Source organism: Neofelis nebulosa, chromosome 4, assembly GCF_028018385.1.
Source record: "Neofelis nebulosa isolate mNeoNeb1 chromosome 4, mNeoNeb1.pri, whole genome shotgun sequence".
NCBI classification, from domain to species: domain Eukaryota; kingdom Metazoa; phylum Chordata; class Mammalia; order Carnivora; family Felidae; genus Neofelis; species Neofelis nebulosa.
Genome location: NC_080785.1, coordinates 157,919,542 through 157,944,233, shown reverse-complemented (window position 1 = coordinate 157,944,233; position 24,692 = coordinate 157,919,542). Strand labels below are relative to the sequence as shown.

At 50.8% G+C, this 24,692-nt stretch overlaps 1 protein-coding gene across 12 annotated transcripts in view; it reads right to left on the bottom strand.

Annotated features, from left to right (window-relative positions):
- Nucleotides 1–24,692, bottom strand: part of EPS15L1 (epidermal growth factor receptor pathway substrate 15 like 1) — a 97,109-nt gene that overhangs the window by 24,955 nt on the left and 47,462 nt on the right. For 9 of the 12 annotated variants that reach the window (XM_058727584.1, XM_058727587.1, XM_058727592.1 and 6 more), the window contains 11 exons: nucleotides 23,420–23,576; nucleotides 22,656–22,741; nucleotides 21,727–21,799; nucleotides 15,821–15,982; nucleotides 15,006–15,203; nucleotides 13,329–13,493; nucleotides 8,316–8,439; nucleotides 7,304–7,354; nucleotides 6,523–6,659; nucleotides 2,474–2,534; nucleotides 1,470–1,552 (listed from right to left, as the gene is read on the bottom strand). In XM_058727584.1, coding sequence (XP_058583567.1) covers nucleotides 1,470–1,552; nucleotides 2,474–2,534; nucleotides 6,523–6,659; nucleotides 7,304–7,354; nucleotides 8,316–8,439; nucleotides 13,329–13,493; nucleotides 15,006–15,203; nucleotides 15,821–15,982; nucleotides 21,727–21,799; nucleotides 22,656–22,741; nucleotides 23,420–23,576 — 1,297 coding nt within the window. Of the gene's footprint in view, nucleotides 1–1,370; nucleotides 1,553–2,473; nucleotides 2,535–6,522; nucleotides 6,660–7,303; nucleotides 7,355–8,315; nucleotides 8,440–13,328; nucleotides 13,494–15,005; nucleotides 15,204–15,820; nucleotides 15,983–21,726; nucleotides 21,800–22,655; nucleotides 22,742–23,419; nucleotides 23,577–24,692 lie in introns of all 12 variants that reach the window. The other 3 variants (XM_058727589.1, XM_058727597.1, XM_058727594.1) reach the window with 2 other exon arrangements.

Sequence of the window (24,692 nt, the reverse complement as noted above, 5' to 3'; positions counted from 1 at the left end):
CCTCTCCACCATCTGGCTTGTGAGCCTTCCCCACTAGGAGGTAAGACCAGGGATGGGGACGGGCTCTCACATGTGGCCACCACTCGCCCCCACACACACCACGGCGATGGCACCTGGGCTGGAGCAGGTGGATACTGAAGACTTGCAGGAATGAGTGAAGAAGCATGGCTCTGGGGCCGCGGGCTGTGAGGCCCTCACCTGCCTGCAGGGACTATCAGCAAGCAGCAGAGCACAAGTGGGTCCTCGGGATGGGGCCCTGAGGCCCACATGGGGCACACCTAATGCCACTTTCCCAAATTCTTATCAGAGAAGTACGTACTCATACTTAAAACCAAGGGACACTAAAGATTATAACGAAGATCTGCAGACCCTCGGACCATTGCCTTTCCCACTCACCATGGCTGACGTTTTTGACTTCTTAGCGGTTTCTTCTGAGATTTACCTCTATAATCATGGGCATCTACTGTTATTTCTTGATCTGTCCATTTTGGACATGATTTACTGACTTTTTGCTACACTAAAGATTTAGCATTCTCAGGGCAACGCTCAGTTGGTGGGTGGCTCAGTGGGTTAAGCACCCGACTCTTGATTTCAGCTCAGGTCATGATCTCATGGTTCATGAGATGGACCCCCACACTGGGCTCTGCACTAAGCATGGAGTCTGCTTGGGATATTCTCTCTCTCTCTCTCTCTCTCTCTCTCTCTCCCTCTCTCCCTCTCTCCCTCTCTCTCCCTGCCCCTCCTCTGCTCATGTTTGTGCATTCTCTCTCAAAATAAATAAATAAATGATAGAGCTTCCTAGCCACAACTCCCAGCCTCTCGCACAACAGGACCCCGACACCACCAGGCTATATTCGCCTGACGGTGGCACGCAGCTACTGCCCAGCCCGACAAGTGCAGGAGTGTCATCTGTCTTGAACCTGTGTATTTGTTCACAAAACCCAGCCCTCACTTTCCAAACCCTTCTCGGGTTCTCACAGGCAGCTCCCACTTACATAACCGGCCCAAGTTCTCCGGATCCCTCCCGCCTGCCAGCCTGTAGCCCACAGTTCCAGTCTCAGCTGCACGCACACCAGGCCTGGCACCCGTGACCCTCCTGAGTCCCCTGTGCCTAATGCCTTCTCTTCTTTGGGTCTGTGCAGCCACAACTTTATTGCCTAAGATCTGGCAGCTAACAGACACCAGTAGGACCGGGGGGAGCCCGTGACACGTAGGCCTCGTGGAGGGATTCAGGGCTCTGGCAGTTTCACTCGGAGGAAGGGAAATGGAGCCAATCACAACCACAGGCATTTTCTAGACCCTGCCTGCCGGCTCACGGCCTCACATGAGGATGCGTTTCAGAGTCTGACAGGTGCCGAGGAAATACATACGTGGTATTAATAATTATGCCTGGCTGCTCACGACAAGACCACGACAAGAGGCACAAAGACACTGGCAGAGGCACACGTGCTCCGTGGGTGGGGCTTTACCTTGGACATCTGGCTGAAGTCAGCAAAGCCCTCAGCACTATTGAAGGACCCACTTCCAAAGGGGTCTAAGGTTCCAAAGGGACCTGCAAAGTGGCACCAACAGACGCAGAGTTACAGGGCGCTCAGGGAACACACCTCCTGGGGTCAGGGTCAGGTGCTGCCTCTCCGTATTCCAGGGCCCCCAGCGCGGGACATCTGAGGAGGTGGCCAGGGCCGTGCACCTGGACGCAGGCCCTCAGCAAGGCCTCCCTGGCCCCACCTGTGCTGGCTCATGGTTGGTCTAGCTCGGCCGGAAGTCTCTCGCTGTGACGGCCGCCTAGGGGACAGCCACAGGGACTCTGCCCCATCTGTACTTCCAGCCAGCACTGCTCACGGTCAGCAGACGAGTGACAGGTGCGGAAGCACAGCCCGGGTCAGGGAGGGGGGTGCAGTTCTGCAGTGACCCACCACCAGCGCCATGTATGTGGGGAGCCTGTCCGTGCAGTTTGCCAAGCTTTCTCCTTTGGGGGGGCAATTTGCCTGGATAACCTCCACAGCCACCTATGGTAATGAACTCTGTCACCATCAAGCACGAGCTGCTAGGCAAGGCAGTAGGACCAAGCAGGGACTGTCCCCCAGAACCAGGGGGAGTCCACAAATGCTCCCCTCCCTCAATGCAGAAGCCAGTACCCTCAGCCAAACTTTGGATTCTTTTAGGAAAAAGATCCGAAGGTACAAACCAGAGACCCGTAAGGAGCAATGAGCAGAGAGCAACCGGTAAACACTGGTGTCATTACTGACTTCCTCCCTACTGCCCACCTCCCTTTCCACAACGATGAGCAGTGGCGGGGGCGGGGGGAGGTATAGCTGGCTTTGGCTGAAGTGCTTCCGGCGAGGATCTGGGCACCCCTGGCTAATGACATAAACTCTGAGGACACACAGCTTTGGAAATAAAACCATCACCGGGTGGGCTCTCTCCACTGGCAGCGGGGAGGGTCAGAAGGAAAATAAGCCATCGGTCTCACCTGATCCTTTTGAGGAGACACTGGAGGATGAAAAAGGTTCACTGGATTCAAAGGGGTCGAGCTGAGTGAAAGGAGAGAGGAAGAGTGAAAAGCAGTTCACTCATTTACCCAGCCATTCGTTCAACCACACACTGTCCTGACATCTGGTGCTGGCCACGAGGAGGATAAAATGATTTGTACTAAACCCTGGTGGAGTAAAATCCCCACAGGCCAAACCCTCCTGCAGATAACGCCTCTAAACTCTGGACAAAATACAAAACACAGGTAAATACAAGCAACCACCCGAAAGCTCAGGAAGTGAACCAAAGCAGGAAGACTCTGGACGAGAATTCAAAGTGGGCAGGAACGAACAGAACCAGGTTGAATCTTCTGTCTGGACAGCTGTAATCTGAGGGCTTTGTGAAGCTAAGACCCCAACAGAAAACTCGCCGTCCGGACTCTCTGGAGGAACAGAGCAGTATCCAGTCACCACGAAAGAGCACTCATGATACACAGGATACGTTTCTAAAGAACCAGAAAAATGTGGCCAGTTCTCAAGGGAAAAGACAATCAATAGAACCAATCCCAAGACGCCCAGACGCTGGAATTCTTAGATGAGGACGACTTTAAAGCAGTAACAACTGTGCTCAGTGAAGTAAAGGAAAATACTCTTAAGAGGAACGGGTAGATCTTAGCAGAAAAATAGCAACCACACAAAGAAACAAATGGAAATTCTAAAACTGAAAAATGTACACTATCTAGAATAAAACTTCACTAGGTCAGCTACACAACAGATAGAGAAAAAAGTAAGTGAGACAGAAGACAGATCTGAAGAAATTATCCAATCTACAAGAAAAAAAGAGAGAGAGAGAAAGAAGAATGAGAAAACAGAGCCTCAGGGACTTGTGGTGACATCAGCAAAAGCTCTAACATATAAGTAACTGTAATCTCACAAAGATAGAAGAGAACAGGGGAGACAAAGAAAACGTGTAAGTAACAGCCAAAAACTTGCAAAGTCCAGTAAAAGATATTTAGAGATTTATGAACCTCAGCAAACCCCAAACAACATAAATACAAAGAAAACCACATACATATGCTTCACAAACTACTGAAAGGCAGAGAGAGACAGAGAGACAGAGAGACAGAGAGGGAGAGACAGAGAGACAGAGAGGGAGAAAGCAGCCAGAGAAGAACAGGATGGTACATTTGGGAGAACAAGTGCCTGAGACTGACGGCTTCTCCTCAAGGACAAGGAAGGCCAGAAAGCAGTGGAACAATATCCTCAAAGTGCTGAAAGGGGCAAAAACTACTAGGCCAGGCAGCGATACCCTTCAAGAATGACAACAAAGCAGGCCTGTATCAGAAGAGGTGCCAGACCAAGTTCTTCAGGCTTAAGGAAAAGGATAATGGGAGGAAACGTCAGATCCGGAAGAAGGAATAAAGAGCAAATGGCAAATACATGGGCAAAAATAAACAGACCACTTTTTTCCTCTTTAAAATTTCTTTTACATACATACAGTGGATTAAGACAAAACTTAAACGACTGTCTTCCAGGGTTTATGACGTATTTAGACATATTATATTCGTAGGACACCTGTAACATAAGAGGAGACACTGCTGGCTAGGGAGGAGGTGGATAAAGGGATCTATCCTTTAGACAGGATCGTTATCCTCCCAAGAAAATTTGGCTGCAAGTTTTCTACATTTTACATAAAGTGATGTAACGTTCACTCCTAGGAGCCTATGAAAAGTTAAGGGTGTATATGGTAATCCCTAAAGCAACCTCTAAAAAATAATAGAAATAGATATAGGTAAAATAGGCCAAAAGATACTAGAAAATGGAATTCTAGAAAATATTCAAATAGTCTAAAAGAAGGCAGAGGGGTGTCCGGGTGGTTCAGTCGGTTGAGTGTCTGACTCTTGATTTCAGCTCAGGTCATGGTCCCAGGGTCGTGGGATCGAGCCCCACATCAGGCTCTGCACTGAGCATGGAGCCTGCTTAAGAGTCTCTCTCTCCCTCTGCCCCCTCCCCTAGTGCATTCTCTCTCTCTAAAATAAATAAATAAACAAACAAACAAATAAATAAATAAAAGAAGGCAGAAAGGGAACAGAGTGACAAAACAAAGGGGATAAAGAACAAGCAAATAATAAAATAGACTCAAATCTAACCACAACAATAACTGAATTAAATGTTAATGGTCTAAATACTCCATTTCGAAGGCAGAGATTTCCAGACTGGATTGACCAGCAGCCCCAACTACATGCTCGCTCTAAAAGACCCTTCATATATAGAAACCCATTTACTGAAAGTAAATGGATGAAAAAAGATATAGCGTACAAAGAGTAAGCATAAGGAGGATGAGGCAACTATTTTAATAGATAGAACAGATCTCAAGACAAAGGTGTCACCAGAGGAAGAAAGAAAGCTTTTATAATGATAAAAGGGTCACTGCATCACGGTGATACAACCAGCAGAAATGTGTAGGCACCAGACAGAGCTTCAAAATACATGAAGCAAAACTTGACTGAATTAACGGGGCTATAGACAATTCCACAATCACAGATTTTTAACATTCCTCTCTCAGCAATTGGGAAAGCTATAAAACAAACAACAAACAAACAAAAAACAGTAAAGACACAAATGATCTGAACAGTACTATCAACCACACTGATGTAATTCGCATTTATAGAACCCGACAACCATAGATAAACATTCTTCTCAATTATACAGTGTGGACACCAATGCAAACCGTAAAATAAATATAAATAAATTTAAAAGGACCGCAAAAAATACAAAACATGTTCCCTAGGAGCATATTTAATTAGAAATCAATATTATAAGACACGTAAAAGAAAAAAAAAAAACCAAGTATCTGGAAACAAAACAGTATTTTAAATAATACATGGTTCAACAGAGATATCGCAAGGGAAACTCGAACATACCACAAACAAAAGGCAGTAAAGATAGAACGTATCAAAATGTGTGGAATGTGGCTAAGCAGTGCTCAGGGCAAAATGTGTAGTTTGAAAACACTTATATTAGAAAAAACGGTCTAAGATCAGTGACCTGAGGTTTAATCTTCAGATGTTAGAAATGGAAGAGCAAAGTACTAACCCAAAAGAGGAGGAAGGAAATAATAAAAAGCAGAAATCAGTGAAATAGAAACAAACAGGAGAGGAAATTAACATAACCAAAAGCTGGTTGATGGACAAGCTCAACAAAATTGATCCACAGAGAGTGAGAACACACATCACACACAGCTCAATACCAAGAATGAAAGGGGGTCCCCGCGACAGGTCTCACAGACGGAAACGTTACAAGCCAATCCTGGCCTTCAAGAAACTCTGGGTCTAGAGGGACAGACAGGGCACGTGTAGGGCTTTGGAAGAGATACAGCCCAGAACATGAAAGAGGCTATAAGCCGCCCTCCCCTAGACATGAGAATTCTCTGTTCAATCAGAGTCACTGTTTTGCTTTTCAAATCCTAGCCGACAGCCATTTAATGCAGTGTGTTGGGCCTAACACTGCAAAACACACGGTCCGCCAGATGCTGGGGGTGGAGAGGGGCACGTGAGTGCCTCACACACTAAGTGCTGCCAGGAAGATGGCAGGGTGGTCATGTGGAACGTGTGATGCTTTGTTTGGTTTCATTTTTGTTGGGAGACGGGGTTGCAGTGGGGGCAGGCGACAGAACAGAGAAGCCAGCCAGTGGGCCTGAGCTGAAGTGACAGGGGCACAGGAAGGAACAGAGAAAAGAGAGCTATTCGAGGCCCAACCCATCCTGACGCGGGCTCAGTGCACCTCTGAACGTGACCCCTGATTCATGGGACAAGCCTCACAGGGACTAGTCACCTCACCTTCCAGGAGGAGGACATGCCCGCGGCCCAGCTCCCGGAGAACCGTGTGGCGCTCACGGCCTACGCACACACGTGTCAGGCTTCACGAGCTCAGTCCGCGTGTTGGGAGCCCCGGACTCGGCCCGGGGGTGGGCGGGGGATAAGGAAGGGCCACTTTCGTGTGCGCCAAGGGCACACACGGGCAGCACCTAGGCCTCCCAGGTGACACTCACCTTTGAGGGTAAGGAAGGGTTTTTCGTGAACGGGTCTGAGGTAAATGGGTCATTCTTTGTCTGTTTCTTAAAGAAGTCGTCAGGTGCAGAGCCACGGAACGGGTCGCTTTCTTTGAAAGGATCCCCTCCAAATGGATCTAGAAGGTGTTTTGGAAAGTGAAGAAAAACATGCCCCATGAATAAACAACACTGCGCTTAGTGAAAGAACCCAAACATAAAAGAGTGCGTAGCTGACTGAATGCCCTTTATATGAGATTCTAGAAAAGGTAAAAACCATAATGACAGAAAGCAGATCAGTGATTGCTAGGGACCCGGGGATGGGGGGTAGGAGGCAGAAGAGAACCTTCTGGGACGATGGAAATGTTGTCACCTAACTCAAAACTCATTTATCAAAACTCATCTAATTATACACTTAAAATTGGTGAATTTTGCTGTGTATAAATTACACCTCCCGACAAAGCTGACTTTAATAATGAAAACACAGGTAAATCTAAAGATAAACAGCAGATTGGTGGTTGCCTGGGGCTGGGGGAGGAGGGCGTGACTGCTCATGGGGATAAGGTTTCCTTTTAGGGGACGGAAACGTTCTAGAACTACACACAGGTGGTGGTTGTACATTAAGAATGTACCGAATGCCACTGAATTGTCACTTTAAAAATGATGACTTTTGTGTTCTACGAATTTCACCTTAGCAAAAAAAAAGAAAAAGAAAGTAGTAGATAAATAAGGGTGAGGACCAGCCCATGAAAAACCAAAAAGCCTCTCCCACAAAGGCTTTTACCTGCTGAAGCGGTCTGTTGTTCTGCGAAGGGGTCATTCTGGAACGGGTCACCTAGATTGGAGGAGAGAGGAATGTTTAGCTCTACCGTAGAAATGACCCTGGCATATCCAAGGAGGAGCAGCGACTGGCCGAGGCGGCTGTTCCCAGCTGGGGGGTTCAGGACGAAATGAGGCACCACCGGCTGCTCGACACGGGGCTGCAGCGGGGGGAAATGTGGAACGAGCCAGAATTCACCGCTCGCTCTCTCTCCGCCATGCTACCCTCTTGTACCTCACTGTCCCTCTCACCTCCCCCAGCCAGGACAACACAGGGCCCGACCCACGGCCAGCCCCAGTGTGAGGACGAGCTCCACACATCTGAGCTTCCAGAGCCGCCCGGTGTCGCTTGGGTCCTGTGGTGCTTCGATTCCACACGTGATGCCGGAAAGGCGCTCCCCTCTGCCCTCTCCACGCCTCGCCCTCTCCGTACATTTGCTCAGGGACGTACAGATAACCTTCCTGGAAATGCTACCTTGCTCTGAAGGACCACAGTGAGGAACATGTATCTCTAGAAGCCTTCTTAGTTATTCTGGACTCATGTGGGGCTCTGGGCAAATGTGTCACATCGAGACCTTAGATTTATGTGGGGACTTGTCGCTCACTGGGGAGTCTCACGATCACGACTACCTCTGGTTATCTTATCCATCCCACCAGGGCAGCGAGGGAGAACTTACCACCCCGACAGGAGGATGGGAACCAAAGCGAGCAGAGGTCGAGGGAGGAGCCAGCTGCCCGTGAACATGGGCACCTTGCTGCAAGCTGGGAGCTCACCTCTTCCCTCCCAACTCTAACACCTCAGTTCCGCAGTGGACCAGGCCGAGGTGCAACGCTCTGGTGACCCACGGGGCTCAAAGAACTCCCTTCCCCCTCCATTCCAGAAGGTGCTACTGGCCAACCACTCTGGTCATTGCACAACTCTAACAGGCACAAAGTAAACAGCCCTTCAATGACTAAGTGGGCACCGAGAGAGATACCTTTGAAGGGATCAGCTCCTTTAAATGGGTCGGATTTGAAGGGGTCTTCGGTCTGGAAAGGATCCGGATGCAATTCTTGGGCATTGTTGCTAAATAACAAGGCTTTATTTTTGAAAGGATCGTCCTGTAATTTTGTGAAGAGACAGGACAGGAACTTTATTATTTCAAATTTAAAGCAAAGTACAGAATTCCATACCCAACCTGCATGTTTCTCCTTCAAGCAGTGGGACCCTACGGAGAATGACTAAAAAAATCATTGAAGTGGGGCACCTGGGTGGCTCAGTCGGTTCAGCGTCCGACTTCTGGCTCAGATCATGATCTCATCGTTTGTGAGTTCGAGCCCCACATTGGGCTCTCTACTCAGCACAGAGACCTCTTCGGATCTTCTGTCCCCTTCTCTCTCTGCCCCTCCCCATACTCACTCTCAAAAATGAATAAACATTTTGAGAAAATCGTTGAAGAAATATGGACATCATTTCATAACGTGTCAGCACTAGTTCATTCAGTGACAAATGTACAGGATAAGGTGCTAATGACAGGGGAAGCAGAGTGTGGGGCATGTGGGAACTTTCTGTACCACCTGTTATGTTTTTCTGTAAATCCGCCACTCTTGCGAACTAAAAGTTTATTTAAACATTGAGTGGAAGGCAGTCATGTAAACCACCACCAATGGATGGACAGATACACTGAATGCAGTAGGTAAATACACAGGAGTATTGTTCAGCCTTGAGGACGTGATGCTCAGTGAAACAAGCCAGTCACGAAAAGACAAGTACTGTGTGATCTCACTTTAGAGGAGGTCCCCAGAGGAGTCAGGTTTGCAGAGACAGAAAGTAAAACAGTGGGCTCCAGGGACTGGGGAGTCAGTGGTTAGTGAGCAGAAAAACGTTCTGGGGCCTAGTTGCACATGAATATACTCAGGCATGGTTAAGATGAACGATTTTATGTTCTGTGCGTTTTATCACAATTAGAAATCAAAAATAAGATATTACAAAGTCAGAAGAGAGTGGTATCTTTGGAAGTGTCCAAAGGAAAACGTAACAAGCCAGTCAAGAACCACAGCCTGGGCCTCATTCAAAAGTGTGGCCTCCCTCAACCATCTTTTCCTCATAGAACGTATAGCTAAGTGGGCATGTTTGAAAATGCTGTCCCCACACCAAGAAACACGCTGGCTATTTGCATCTTGGGAGGAAATGAGCTGCTTATGCAGTTGGAACTACTAGAGCATATATAACACTTTGCATTTTGTTTTAAGGTGCTTATTTCTAGAAACAAACAAGCACGTTTAAGCCGGAAGAAAAGACGATTTGCTTTTGAAGAGCACTTTTTTATAGTGGAAAATGGCCCCGATGTGTGTGTGTTGGGGGGTGAGGGGGTACAACCTACACGGGAACAAGGCCCACTCCGTTTAGAAACAGTGAGTGTATTTTGGTTAATGAAGACACACCCTCAGTGAAAACACGAAGGTTTCACTGTGATATGAAAAAGCACAACATCCTCACTGAACCCGGCAGGTGTGTCGGCACCCGTGGGGCTGGCAAACATCCATTATTCCAACCGACCAAAGCCAAATGATTAAAGAGCTGGGGCTTCCGTAAAAATACAGACAACGGTCACAGGGCCATGACGTCAAAGGTGCCAGAGGAAGATTCCAGACAAGGCCCCCAGCACTCTGTGCTGCTTGACTTCGGAAAGCGGGATGGCTCCCGGAGGCCCTGGGCCAACGGGAAGCCACAGGCTCCTGAAGGACGACAAACACCCTGTCCTCTGATGAACACAGGATGATTTTTCTTACCTGGGGAAGATTACCTGGAGCCTCCAGCCACAGGTCTCCCTCCCCAAGGCGGGAAGACCAAGCGGGTTCTTAGGCAAGGAAGTACCACAAATACCGCGGAAGCGGGCGGCTCCGTAAGGACGTCACAGTGCAAACATGCGAGCTGCAGTCGCCCGACAGACGTCCGACGGGCCTCTCACACACAGATAAGTAGGATGGGGTGTCCTGATCTAAAGAAGCCGGGCAGCCAAGACGGAAAATCACCCTCTCACGCTGCACCCTGGGTGAAGGAATGGATCTCACCCCAGAAGAAGAGAGATGATGTCCTGGATACAGCAGCACATTAAGAATGACAGCTTGGTCTCAGAACGAAAGCTTCTATTTAGTTAGAAATTAGCACTGATTTACAAGTTGGTGTTTTTTTGGGTTTTTTTTTCGATGTTTTCAATCATCACTTGGAAGCCTGCCAACTAACAGTGGACGATGGCAGAGAAGAGGCTGTGACTCTAGACGCTTTGGCTGTGAGCCCCCCGAACTGAAAGCCAGGTCTGTGATCTCTTTCTCAGGTGCAATTATTTGCCTAAGGTAGCAATCGCTCCCTCCCCTTCCAAGGAGAAGCCTAAAAAGACCCCAGCAGGATCCACACACGTGAGGTAACCACCGGTGGTTCTGAGTCCATTTCACGGATTCAGAGCAGAAAATTAGGCTTCCCCTGGTACAGAGATGTCATAAACTCCACCAGCCACTGACCACCTATCAATGAGAACTGAGCCACCTGCCACTTGGGAGACACGGGTGTGGCAGACGAGCACTGGGGTAAATGACAGGTCCCTTAGCAGAGGTAAAATATCTTGAACGTGGAGTTCAGTAACTAGTCCTGAGTTCTGCACTTCTTAAGAAACAGATGTAACAACTCTGAAAGGAGTTTCTGTGACTCTCCTTCCCTTTAGCTAGGGGTTGGGCAGTGGTGTGCTGGTGAACCAGCTCTCTGGGGGGGGGGGGGGGGAAGGCCCTGATTGGCAGCTTCGTCCTGTCAATTCCCATGGTGCAAATACTCCCACTGTGGCTGAATTCAAGTCACCAAAAGTTAAACAATCAGGTTACAAAATTCCTATTTAATAATCAGCTCTGGAAAGTCAATAAAAATGGTTCCAGCACACCAGTGGGGCTGGATGAGATGACAAACCAATCTTTCATGATAAGGTCTTGGCGAGGCTGAAGTCGGGGATGATTTATTGCCTTTTCCTACTAGACAGGTTGGTTGAGCGCTGCCTTCAAGAGCCAGAGGCCAGTATCATCGTCGGATGAGAGACAAGAAATAAATCTGGCTTTAAGAAGCCTCAGTCTTTGGGACAAAGTAACACGGTATGAGCTGAAAACTAAAGTTAGTGACTTCAGTAGACCTGCCCAGCCGTAGAAACTTCTGGATGCCCCTCTTTGGTTACAGTATTCTCAGGGAACTAAACCCCTCACTGTCACCCACCTCAAAGAGAACTAATTGCTCTCTGAAGCAGTCTCGAAACATTCAAGAGTAAACAAAAAGCCCTCTTCAAAGTGTTTATTAAGAAAAGGAAACAAACCGAAAAATGCTTTAAAAACTGTATTTGTACAACAAGATAAATATAGTTTTTCAGACACCGGTTGCAAGTTGCTATGTAACATATCTGACATCGACATTCCAGAATGAATTGCCTATCATGTAAACTTTGCCCCGCTCACAAGATGAACAGAAATGAGGAAAAGATGAAAAATCTGTGGGGGGCGGGGGGAGGGAAAATCACTGGCCACTTGCAAACTGCCAACTTTTTATCCAGGAAACCAATCTTATTCGAACCTGCAAAAGGGTTTAAGCTGTTCCACAAACCAAGATGAAGGAGGGCAAGCGGAAAGCTGTGCGAGGGGGCCAGTGACAGACGGGAAAAGTAAAGTCAGGGTCATGAAGCTGAAATGCACACACTGAGCGGCCAGCCAGCCAAGCGGGCAATTCTGTCTCTCCCAGCGAACGAAGAGTGGACAGTCGTAGTCTGAACTCGGACAATCAAGCTGACGGTGGGCTCAAGAGCAGATACGGAATTCACCCGTTTACAATTCCGTGAGGAAAAGGAATCTGTGAGCGGCAGAGGGAGGCAGTGAGGGCCCAAGACAGGAGACAGATGAGGACACCAACAGCATCTTCTAAGCGATTCGGGGAAGGAGGTATAAGCTTCCCCATATATTCTTAGGACTGACTACTTGGCTACTGAGGAAAGAAACAGGTCAAGAAATGAACGTGAAGAGCCAAGACTCGAGTTGAGAAAGACAGAGAGACAGAGAGACAGAGAGAGAGAGAGAGAAAGAGAGAGAAGCTGTGTGACTACAGGAAGAAGAAGGAATCCACGAAGCCCAGGGCCAGGAGCAAGACAATTCAGAGGAGCGGCCCCGGACGAGGGGGCAGCAACATGGGGTGAGAGGTCAAAAGGCTTTGGGAGCAGAGCACAGTGAAACCACCGAGACCAAGAGCATTCCATCGGCTCTGTCAGGAGCACAAAGATGTTGTCATCGGCCAGGCTAAAGCGGAAATGGCACACACTGGGGCTCAGCCACAAGGGCGGGCGCTGGCAGGAAAAAGGGGACGTGATGATATGGGGAAAAAGGGACACCGGCTGGACGTCAGCAGCCCGAGTCCACAGCACCCTGGGACTTGATCAAGGCCCCCGGGGTCATAAGAGCCCAGGATTTCAGCACACCCCAAAGTGCAGGAGAGGGGCCAGTTCACAGGGCAAACAGCAGTGCCTCAAAGGGCTGTCATTTGTCTTGATCTTCACAAATACATTTGGTTTTCAAGGTGCTCCTTGTGGGAACACGGACACACACACACATTTCTCCCATGCCCCGCCCTCCGCCCCCAACTAGTAGGATGTAGGGTTTCACATGTGTGAGCCTGATCCACTTTTGGTTAAGTTTGGGAAAGCCCTCTGACTTTGGGTGGCTGGCTCACCGAAGACAAATATCTTTAAAAACTGGTCTTACAAAGGATTCAGGCCTATCCTTGGCTTCGTCCTGGAAGCAAGGATCGCGCACAGCCACGTACCCCAGGCTGCGGGGCCTGTGTGGACATGCAAAGCGGCAGCGAAAACAAGAAACACCCTGCATTTGGACAAAATCAAGGCTGGCGAGTGCCGGATCCAGCAGGCAGGGCGTTCTCTGATCCCAACGTGGGACCTAATCCCAGGACTGCAATATGCTTATTCAACCTTTACCATGGCTCCAAAACCGCCCCTCTCTGTCAGGGAGATGGCTTCGCTCAGGTCGGCTAAGTTGGTCAGGCTGGCGCCGTGGGCCCCGTCGAGCACCTCGTCATACTGCTCCAGGGTCCTGTGGGCTTCTTGGTGGCTTTCATGCAGCTGGGACAGCTTGCTTCTTGCCTACACGACAAAGATTGCTGACATCACATGGGGTTTAGGGGAAAGGTGTCAGGAGAGATATTTTTTTTCTCCTAACGTCCAACCCTATTGTCCAACTCCATTCACATGGGGAACTGAATTACTCGCCTACACAGTAGAGGATCCCAAGTGACACGACTTGTAAGCCACGAGGTCCTTGTTGCTGCCCCATGAGGCCTGTTTATATCCCTGACCCCTGAGAGAGGCCTGTGTTCAAACAAACATCTGTCAATTCTGAAAAGAACTGAAATTGGTAAAAATCCACATTCACGATCTGTTCCAAGTGATAGTAAACATTTCCCCTTTATGGGGTTTTATCACCCTGTCCACTGCTCCTTGTCCTGGACAGGGATGTGAGGCCAGGGAAAGGAGGACAATCTATGAAGTCAGACAGACCAGGAATGTTATCTTAACTGTCTCATCCTGTGTGAGACACTGTGTGACCTCTGGCGAGTGACCTAACCTCTCTGTTAGCTCTTCTCCAAAAAGGACCACAGGAAGCGATGGGTAAAACACCTCCTGTAGCATCTGGAAGGGTGGGCGTTAATACATGACAGTGAACATCACTATTATTACTAACATACGCGCATGGCTTGGATCCTTTCTATGTTACACAAACTCCAATTGCTCAGATGGAAAAGACCTAAAATAATCTCAGATCTAAGAAACAATGAAACACAACACAGGGAATGAAATCCCGCGTACGTGTTTGCGATCAACTATTGTCTGCAACATGGCAAAAAGAGCAAGGGATCGAGTCGGTCAAGAGAGGAAGCACAGCTGGCCACTGTAATAGTGCCAAGGGTAAGCATCACGCCCGTCTACCGATGGGACACCCAAGGGCCGGCAAGGAGGCCTTGGGCTGTTACATACAGGGGAGCGGGAGGGAAGCCCGCCCTCTGCTGGCGAGCAGCGGCTACAGGCCCCAGGGCCTTCACACCAAAGCAGGATAAGGATGGGGTGCCCAGACAGACTGCAGAACTGGAACAGGGCCCCACGTGGGGTGACGCTCATCACAGGGTGGGGCCTCAGCAATGTACCAGTCCTCAGATCGCACAGGGACAGAGAGGTGCCGGAAAACGTCTCAGACTCTGTCCCTCTCGCTGGTCTGAGAACCGTGCTGGGGAGGGCATTTCTATACCCAAGACTCTCTCCAAAGGAGCCACTGAAGTCCTCACACAGACCCTGCCCATTCCCCAAAGAGGGCGTGCGCCCAGGTGAGGCACAGCAAACAGCCCGCAGGCCAAAGTCAACGTGATGCCGGAGCACACGCTGCGGGACGCTGGGTGCTTGACCTCCAGGCCAGGACAACAGCTTCTAAGAAGAGAGTCTGACATAAACGGGCTGGGTGAGAGCCAAGGTAACAAGTGGCCTCTGTGCAGGCTGGTCACACACCCCGACGTGACAGCTCACCGCAGCTGCTCCACTCGCCAAGAAGGCCCCAGAAGACCCCCCGCCACCAGCAGAGGCAAGGCCCCACCCTCAGGGAGATACCTGGTTGATTTCGTCCTGCGTCGATTTCAGGGACTTGATGATGGTTTCCAGCTGAACTTTCCCGGCCTGAATGCTCTGCTCCAGCTGGGTTTCTTCCTGCTGCAATCGGTTCAGCTCCGATTTGGCCCGGTTCAGGTCGTCTTCCTGGGACTTGAGGTCAGATTCCTGAGACTGGATTTGGGTCTTCAACGAGGAAATCTGAAATGAGATGAAATATGACAAAAGGAGGAGTCTTAATTCACATCATTGGAACAAGCGGACCCAGTGAGGCAGATACCAGCCTGATGGCCGGACACCTGGGCTTCCTTCCAGGGCCCTCTCTCCACTCGCAGAACAGAAGGAAACAAGGCAGACGTGCAAATGCCCATGAACTGACAGAAAGTCAATTTTGGGATAAGTCAATTTTGAGGCCTGGGATAAGCAAAGGCAGTCTACCTGTCTCCCAGGGGCTAAACATCCCCGTGCAAGGCCTCAGAGGAGGAGATGAGGGCTTTCAATCTGCTGAGCTTGCAGCCTCCCCGGTTTATAATGAGCAGTGAAGACACCAGACGGTGGCAGGGGCGGAGGAGGAGCATGCTGGCCCCGGGGTGCTGTGAGGCACCAGCCAGGGTGAGTTTAGTGGGGACCAAGGCCGTTCACTGTATGACTTGGTGGGTGAGACTGAGGTCAGGTCACAGATGCCTGGACGGTTTTTCAGATGGTATGTCCACAACTCGATTAAACCAGTAGGACGCCTCAGCCTTGTGTTTCCAGGTCGTCGTGAGCCCAAAGAAGCCCACAGGAAGCCCCCCTGCCATGCTGGGCGTGAGACTCACCATCTGAGTCTCGTCCTGGCACTTCTGCCTGACGTCGCTCAGCATGTCTCGGAGCTTGGCCTTCTGCTGATCCATTTCGTCGAGGCGGTCTTGGGCGTCCTGCTTCTGAGCTTCCAGCTCTTGCAAACTGCTCGTTTCCCGGTCTAAGTCATTTTGCAATTCCTAGGGAAGAGTTGCGTCAATGTACTTGAGCATGGGGGGTGGGAAGCATGTCCAAGACAGCAGTCTCAGCCTGGGCTAGAGCCCCCTGGATGTCCTACGAGACTGGCCCCTGCCCGTCAGCCTGTGCTCAGCAGGCATCCGGTGCACACTTGCTGTAAATGTGTGCATCTCAGTTGGTGGCCGTGGCATGACCTCTAAGTCCCTTGGCAAATATTTACTGATGGCCTAAGAGTGGCCAGGGTCTGGGAGAGTAGCTGGGTCCCACCAAGAAGAGCTATCCGGTGACATGTGGTCAAGGGTGGGGAGGGGAGAAGCATCACCCAAACACAAACAAACTGGGAGGAACAGAACCGACAGAATGTACGGGTGCTGCTGGGTGGACTCGGGGCGGGGGGTGGGGGCACAGGGAGACCAGACTGACACTGCACGGAAGTGGGGAAGGGGGTGTGGGGCTCCAGCTCCAGCAAAAGGAAGCAGGGCCACGCAGGAAGCCCCCGCAGGACGTTCAAGTATGAGCGTGGGACAGGATGATTCTCCGCTGTTGACGTTGCTCCAAATCGGCAGTATCTACCCAGACGACCAGTAAAGGTACCCTCAGACCCGACCAGGACACCCCGAGGAAGAGCATCCTGGGGGTGTATGGTGCACGTGAAAACATGCAGTCTGTGGGAGCAAAACCTGGGAACCAAGTAAATTCCCACCAGGCGGGCCTGGCTCACAACTTAACGGCGTGCTTGTACCCTAAAGGAAGCTGCACCTCATACTCGAGTTACAATGTGAAGCCCGTGGCCAAGCACATGTGTATGCTGCATTCTGGCGTTCGTGCCAACAGGAAGGAAAGAACACGCACGCGACCTTTCTGGAAGGCCTCGCGGGAGCTAACTGACGACATCTCTGACAGACCAACAAAAGGAGCAGGGAGGGGACCTGGGCCACGAGGAGATGGTGGCCGTGAGAATCAAAGCAAGGGAAAGATTTGAGGGGACCTTTGGGGGTAAGAGAGGACGGGGATGGTGAGGCCGATCCCCAGGGCCGGGCCGGCTGGGGCTTTGCTGGTGCCATTTTAGGAGAAAACCCAAAGCAGGCACAGGGCCTCCTCTCTGCCTTGAGGATGAAAATGTCATGGCTCTCGCCACTCTAGACAGCCAAAACACACCTCTGAGCTATGCTGGGGAGCTAGGCCCTCTCTTCCCCAGTCTCCCTGCCCTTGGCCTTGAATTCAAGAAGCGGAACTTCAGTGTTCAAGTCTGGGGAAGGGAAGAGGATGGTGGTAGGGAGTCCCAGACACAGGTTTGCCACATCTGAGGGAACAACAAGTGACGGAGGAAGAGGACACAGAGCAGGGAAGAGGGCCGGGCCTGCTGTGGTGGCCTGAAACATCAAGGAATCTGAGCCTCATTCTGTAACGAAGGAGGGGGAATCCAAGAGCCCAACGGGGACGAAGACCCAGCTCATGGTCAGGATGGGAGCTGGGGTCAGAATGTGGGAGGTGTCTGAGCAAAGAGAACAAAGAAACAACCCAGAGAACCTGCAGACTTAATTCAAACCCCCCTGGAATCCCCAGCTGGCTCCTGCACAGAAACGGACAAGCTGAGGCCAAAATTCATAAGGAAATGCAAGGGATTTGGAAATGCCAAAACAATCTCGAAGGAGAAGGAAAAAAGTTGGAGAACTTCTATTTTTCAGTTTCAAAACTTACTACAGACATACCTCAGATATATTGTGGGTCTGGTTCCAAATCACTGCAATATAGCACGTGTTGCAATAGAGTGAGTCAAATGAATTTTTGAGTTCCCAAGTACATGCAAAAGTTATGTTTACACTACACCACAGTTTAAGTGTGCAATGGTGTTATGTCTAAAAAACAATGTACACACCTTAATTAAAAAATATTTTATTATTAAAAAATGCTAATCATCACCTGAGCTTTCAGGGAGTTGTAATCTCTGAACACAGATCACCATAACAAATATAATAATAACGAAAAACATTGAAAGATTGCGAGAATTACCAAAATGGGACACAGAGACACAAAGTGAGCAAATGCTACTGGGAAAATGGTGCCAATAAATTCACTTGACGGAGAGTTGCCACAAACCTTCAATTTGTAAAAGAAAAACAAAACAAAACACACAGAATCTGTAAAGCACAATAAAATGACATATGCCTATACAAAGCTATAGTCACCAAGACAGCGTAGTACTGACCTAAAGAGAAATGCATGTGGAACAATGGGATACAACAGAGTCCAGAAATAAAGCCACACATCGATGGCCAAGTGACAGTCGACAAGGGTGCCAGGCATTTGTTCAACAGGGAAAGAACAGTTTCTTCAACAAATGGTGCTGGGACAACTGGATCTCCACATGCAAAAGAATAAAGTTGGATCCCTACCTCACACCATATACCAAAATTAGCTCAAAACAGACCAAAGATCTGAATGTAGGAGGTAAAACGATAAAGTCTTAGAAGAAAACATAAGGTAGGGGCGCCTAAGTGGCTCAGTCAGTTAAGCATCCGACTTCGGCTCAGGTCACCATCTCTTCATTCGTGAGTTCCAGCCCCACATACGGCTCTGTGCTGATGGCTCAGAGCCTGGAGCCTGCTTTGGATTCTGTGTCTCCCCCTCTCTCTGCCCCTCCCCTGCTCGCACTCTCTCTCTCTCAAATATAAATAAACGTTTAAGAAATAAATAAATAAAGAAGAAAACATGGGGTAAAATCTTTGTGACCCTGAATTTGACAATGAGTTCTTAAATATGACATTAAAAGCAAGAGCAGAAAAAAAAAAAAAAAGGAATAAACTGGACTTTACCAAAATTTAAAGCTTTTGTGTTTCAAAGGACACTATCAAGAAAGTAAAAAGACAACCCACAATTTTTGCAAATCATGTATCTGATGAAGAAATTTTACCCAGAAAATATAAAGAACTCTTACAACTCAGCTATCAAAAGACAAAAAAAAAAAAAAAAACTTAATAATGGTCAAAGGGTCTGAATAGAAATGTCTATTCAAAAGATACACAGATGGCCAATAAGCACATGAAAAGATGCTTGGGGCACTTGGGTGGTGTAGTCGGTTAAGCGTCCAGCTCTTGATTTTGGCAGAAGGAAGGAAGGAAGGAAGGAAGGAAGGAAGGAAGGAAGGAAGGAAGGAAGGAAGGAAGGAAGGGAGGGAGGGAGGGAGGGAGGGAGGGAGGGAGGGAGGAAAGAAGGAAGGAGAGAAGGAAGGAAAAACCAGGCAGACACTACGGGTGCTTGCCAGAAGGACAGCGATGGAAATAGAGGTGAAAGACTCCGGGAGGACAGGGAAAGGGCACAATGGGAACAGAGCCGTGGGGGCTGAAGCTTCTGCTGCTTAAGTAGCCTGAGGACAAAGGACTCGCACTCCATGCGGGGCCCTGACCCACAGACTGTGGTAGCCGGCACGGCCAGACCCATCTGGGGACAGGTGGCAGGAACCCCAACCAAACCTGGTTTTCACAGGGGAACTTTCAAAAAATACGTAGTATTCTGTCTGTGCCATCAAGCACTACAGCAGGGCCCCAGCCCGGCCTGCTTACGGACGACGCCCCCACAGAACAGCCAGTCTGGCTGGCTTAGGGCTCCCTCCCAGCTCTGGGGGGCTGTCGGGGCAGACAAGGACCCCGGCACCTCCAAGGCTGCAGGAGCCCACCAGCCAGGGCTCCAGGCAGCCTGGCCGCACCTGCCACAGACCACAGAGGACAGCGCCTCCGGATGTCAGAACAAGTCTCTGCACAGGCCCGACTTCTTCCTCAGAATCACCTGGAGCAGGCGCCAGAGACCTCATGATGGTTTCCTTGGTAGCGACAGGACATTATAGCACCCGGATCCTCAGGACCATAATGCAAACCAAAGCATGTTCATGGCAACCCAGACGCGATAGGAAGGCAGAACCAGCCACACATCTGTGTCACCCAGGCCCGGGCGGGAGGGAAGACGAGGCCGGCTCCACCAAAGGACTAAAAAGATGGAGTGAAGTGACACAGATGATGGAGGCGGGGCGTGGGCTCTACGTCTGGGGGATCAGTTCTAGGACACGGGCGGAAATCAGAGATGTGAGGGAGAATAAAATGACACGATGAAAGTACATACATTCAGAGAAATAAAGTCACTTTGCTTACAAGGTGGTCTTGTAGCTGAAGAAGCTCATTTGAGCAAAAAACCCTTCATATCAGAGGCAGGCCAGTCCCTGCTTTCCAATCCAAAACGTTCCAGGAGACCACCTACGGCCTAGTCCTCACAGCCAACGTGCACAGAGTGAGAAGCCAGAAAAGAAGGGTCTGGATACTGCACGGCAGGCACTGATGAGTGTCCGGACGCAGGGTGGGCACACCCACCCCACCTCACCCGCAGACCACAGCTAGGACGGACAGCACTTCCCACAGATCAGCGGAACGCGCCCTCCAGCACCCTGAGAGCCCAACTGAGTCAGATGGTACTTACTTCCCCCGGCTCGGGTTCACGCCCTAGGAGGTGATCCAGAGAGAACCGGCCACTCTCGCAGCGCACCCGGCAGCCAGCCACTGCTCTCGGCTCCGTGAGCAGCCCGCGCGCTGAGCCTCGTGGCCAGCTGAGGTGATGGAGGACAGGAGGCCGAGCTACCTGCCCAGGTCACTCAGGTGAGACACGGCGGAGCTGGGGTCCTGACCACTTAGCCAGGCTCCTCTCCGGCCACAGCTCGGAGCTCAGAACACTCAGAGTCCTCAAGCAGAGGACGCCGGTCCCTGCGACATGACTCGGCCTCACCCACAGGGCGCCACAGCCACCTCTAGTGTCCCCACAGTGACAGGGCTTTCTCTATCCACCCAGACTGGAGACCGTGGGGACCCAGGTCTCTTCAACAGTGTAGCTGCCCAGTGCTGATGGCTTTGCTCCTGGTGCAGACTCCCCTCTGCTCAAATGATGGAGAAGAGCAGGAAGCGGCCCGAGTGAGCCCTGAGCAGGTGCCAGACTTCGTTTCCCAGCCCCACAACTCAGGAAAGCAGAACGCTCGTAACCAATGCAGTACAAGACCCAGAGATGTTCAGTAACTTGCCCAAGGTCACACAGCTACAGAGAACTGGGTCTGAGCCCAGGCAGCCAGGCCCCCAGTCTCTGTGTCACCACCACCTGCTAGGAGACGCTCCAGGAGGCGGGACTGTCTGAGAACAGGTTAGCAGCCACTGTCTGAGCCTCAGAAACTGAGACTCGAGTGAAAAAAGCCAGACACAAAAGGCCTCACGTTGAATGTCCAGAGCAGGTATGTCCATGGAGACACAAAGCAGATCAGTAGTTGCCGGGGTGGGGAGTGGGGAGGGCAGTGGCAATAGAGTGTGAGGACTACACGTCATGGGGTTTCTTTGGGGGTGATGGAAATGTTCTGGAACTAGACAGAGGGGACAGCTAAGGAACACACCAAACATGCGAAAAACCAATGAACTACTTGTTCTAAAGTAGCAAATTTTATGTTATGTGAATTATATAGCTCAATGGAAAAGAGAGAGAGAGAGAGAGAGAGAGAGAAAAGAAAAGAAAAGAAAAGAAAAGAAAAGAAAAGAAAAGAAAAGAAAAGAAAAGAAAAGAAAAGAAAAGGAAGAAAAAACCCCTGTCTATGGTTATAAGAAAGGTAGAAACCTCACTCAGAAGTGCAAGGGCGGGGCTACCTTCCCCTTGCCCCCCCCCCCCCCCCCCCCCCCCCCCCGCACAGGACAAGACCATCTGCCCAGGGTGAGGCTGTTCTTACCTGTACTTCGTTGGTTTTCTGTCTGATTGCCTCTTCCTTTTCCCTAATGTCCTGTTCCAGGGAGTATTTCTCTCTGGGCACAGAAAAAGAATTCAGGAAAAGCACAGATGAGTGATAGCAGGACTACAGCCATGGTGTATTCTCTCCACGCCGACTTCTCAACACCCAATTCCGTCCATACCCACGGAACCCAACTCAGCTGGTTCCTAGGAATGACCCTCAGGGATCGTGCCCTCTACATCATCCCCTCCCCCATCAGCGAGTCCGTGGCTACGAGGAGGCACTGCTCCCCATGAGACCACTCGAGCCCCTCAAGCAGAGGGAAAAGGAAGTCAGAGCGGTGTCCGGGGCGAGGAGGGTTCAACGCTCCCTGCTGACTGTGCCCATGGAGGGCCAGGTGCTTCCTGGGCCCTCCTCCCTCTCCTAGAACTAACTGGTGGGAGAATGCTGCTTTGAAGAGGAAGCATCTCTTTATGCCAGATTTGAGAGGACAGACACCCCATCCAAAGCCCTTGTTTACAGGTGGGGAGACTGAGGCAGCAGGCACAGAGGAGCCAGAGACCTGGACACAAAGCCTTCCTCAGTTTAGCTGTCGGTCCTGAGCCATTAACTTGCCCTCGGAGGCTCAGCCGTTCTACATGCTGAGGGGGAACAAGGCCCATCCTAAGGGCAGGGGGCAGGGCCTATGGCTACCTAGCAACAACCTGCCTGAGATTCCACAGCCCAGACTGACTCCAACTGAGGATGTCATCACTCGAGCTCATTAAGTCAATTCAGGAACTCGGGGGAATGTGCCCTGCTTTGCTTCTGCTGCATGAACTTGTTGACGGCCGACCTGTGTGCCTCACAAGCCTGTGGTACTTGTGGTAACAAGCTGGGATAGGGCCTGTGTAAGGGCCAGATTCCGAGGGGAAGGAGCTTTAACACACCTCTGTAACTGGGCAATCTCTTGACTGATATCATCAAGTTCCTTCACACCAGTGAATTCCCCTGATCCAAGAGAACTTGAACCATCCTGGAAGCAAATTCAGACACAGGGTTAAAACTTGACAAGCTGATGGGGCGCCTGGGTGGCTCAGTCGGTGAAGCGTCTGACTTCGGCTCAGGTCATGATCTCACGGTTTGTGGGTTCGAGCCCGGCGTCGGGCTCTGTGCTGACAGCTCGGAGCATGGAGCCTGTTTCGGATTCTGTGTCTCCCTCTTTCTCTGCCTCCCGCCCCCCCCCCCCACACTCGTGCTGTCTCCATCTCAAAAATAAATAAACATTAAAAAATTAAAAAAAAAAAAAATTGACAAGCTGAGGGTTGCCTGCCTCCCTCAGTCGATGTAGCCTGTGACTCTTGATCTCGGGGCTGTGAGTTCAAGCCCTGAACTGGATGTAGAGATTACTTAAAAATAAAACTTTAAAAAAAAAATTTTTTTTTGACAAGCTGACCTCACCACCCAGCAGGTGCTAGTATGAGGGATACAATCTCCAATTCACTAGGGCAAGTGGCAAAAGTGCCAGAACCCAGCTGGATAACTATGCCAGTGGCCCCCAGCCCCACCCCCAGCCCCTGGTGAAGGCCAGGCCACGAGAAGGCAGGCTACAACAGCAGGGCACTGGCCTGCTCACATGGGCCACTGCCGCCACCTGGTGGCAGGCTGCGGGAAGCCACAGGAGCATGACAGGGATGTGGCCAGGGGTACTCACCTGGATGGGAGTGCCTCTCTCCGAGGGCGGGACCATGTCCGGTGAGAGGACCTGAGGGGGGTCGATGCCTTTACTGACCTTCTGCTGAATGAAGTACATAGCTAATGCGAATTGGTCTTTACTTAACTTCCCCGTTTGCCTCGTATCAGCCAGGGCCCTGGGAGAAGGCGGGATGCTAATTAGACATCAGACAAGAATTCAGCCCCGCCTGGGAAGTACAAATCACAGAACCTCTCCATTTAAAAAACGAACAGTGACAACACAAACAGCGGGGCACAGCAGCGACTCCTTTTCTGTTGAACATCCCTCTCGAGGACCGCAGTCCCGCCACCGGCCACCCAGGCATCCGGCCCTACGGCTGGTGAAGGAGGGGCCGTCAGCACAAGAAGGGGGGCCCCACCTGGCTGGAGAACCACCGAACCCCACCCCACAGTCCGAGGTGGTGGGCCTTTGGGAAGGCCTCATCAACAATTACCAGGAACGCAACCGGCTCTTTATGGTGTGTGTGTGGAAGACAGTGAGGGTCCGGTACGGAGCCGCTCTGGTGGAAGTGAAAGCTGGGCCCGAGCGTGCACCCTTGGATCTTCAGCAAGTTCCCGCAGCCCTGGGTTATCTGAGCAGCCTGAGCTGCTGGTTTTCAACGGGGATGACAGCAGCAGCGTTTTGGGTCGTCGTCACGAGGAGCTAGGGCCTGGATGGCCACCCGCGGCCGTGCTGCACCGGACGGCCCCTCGCTGCTAAGGGGCCCTGCTCACGTGGCCTTTGGGCATCCTGGTAGACGGGCGGCACGTGGAGCTCCCGCGGAGCCAGGGTGGGGGAGAAGCTTCACAATCAGCCCGGTAACGGAGGAGCTGGCCATTACGGGAAGGAAAGCCTCACGCAGTAGGACAAGGCCTCCGCATCTGCAAAACTGTCTCACCCTGGCCACTGCGCAGGCGGTCTCACTTCCCACTGCAGTCGTGACCGAAGAGTGACACCTCTCTAACTCGCAGCCAAGGAGCTGGGCGTGGTGAGCAGACTCGGGCCCAAACACCAACGCACAGGGCCACGGGGAGCACGGAGACCCCCACTGAATATCGCTGACACGCGCTGGTTTACAAACGTCTTCATTTTTGTCGCAGTTTGAGGGCGAGGTGTGAGGATCCTGCCTGTAAGCGTCGGTCCTGCCGCCTCGCCTCACCCACGGCTGCTCCTGGGCTGAGGCCTCTTCTCTCCAGCCCTCTCCTGCTCCCGGTCTCTGAGGGAGTGTGGGCTCCGAGGCCTGCAGGCGGGG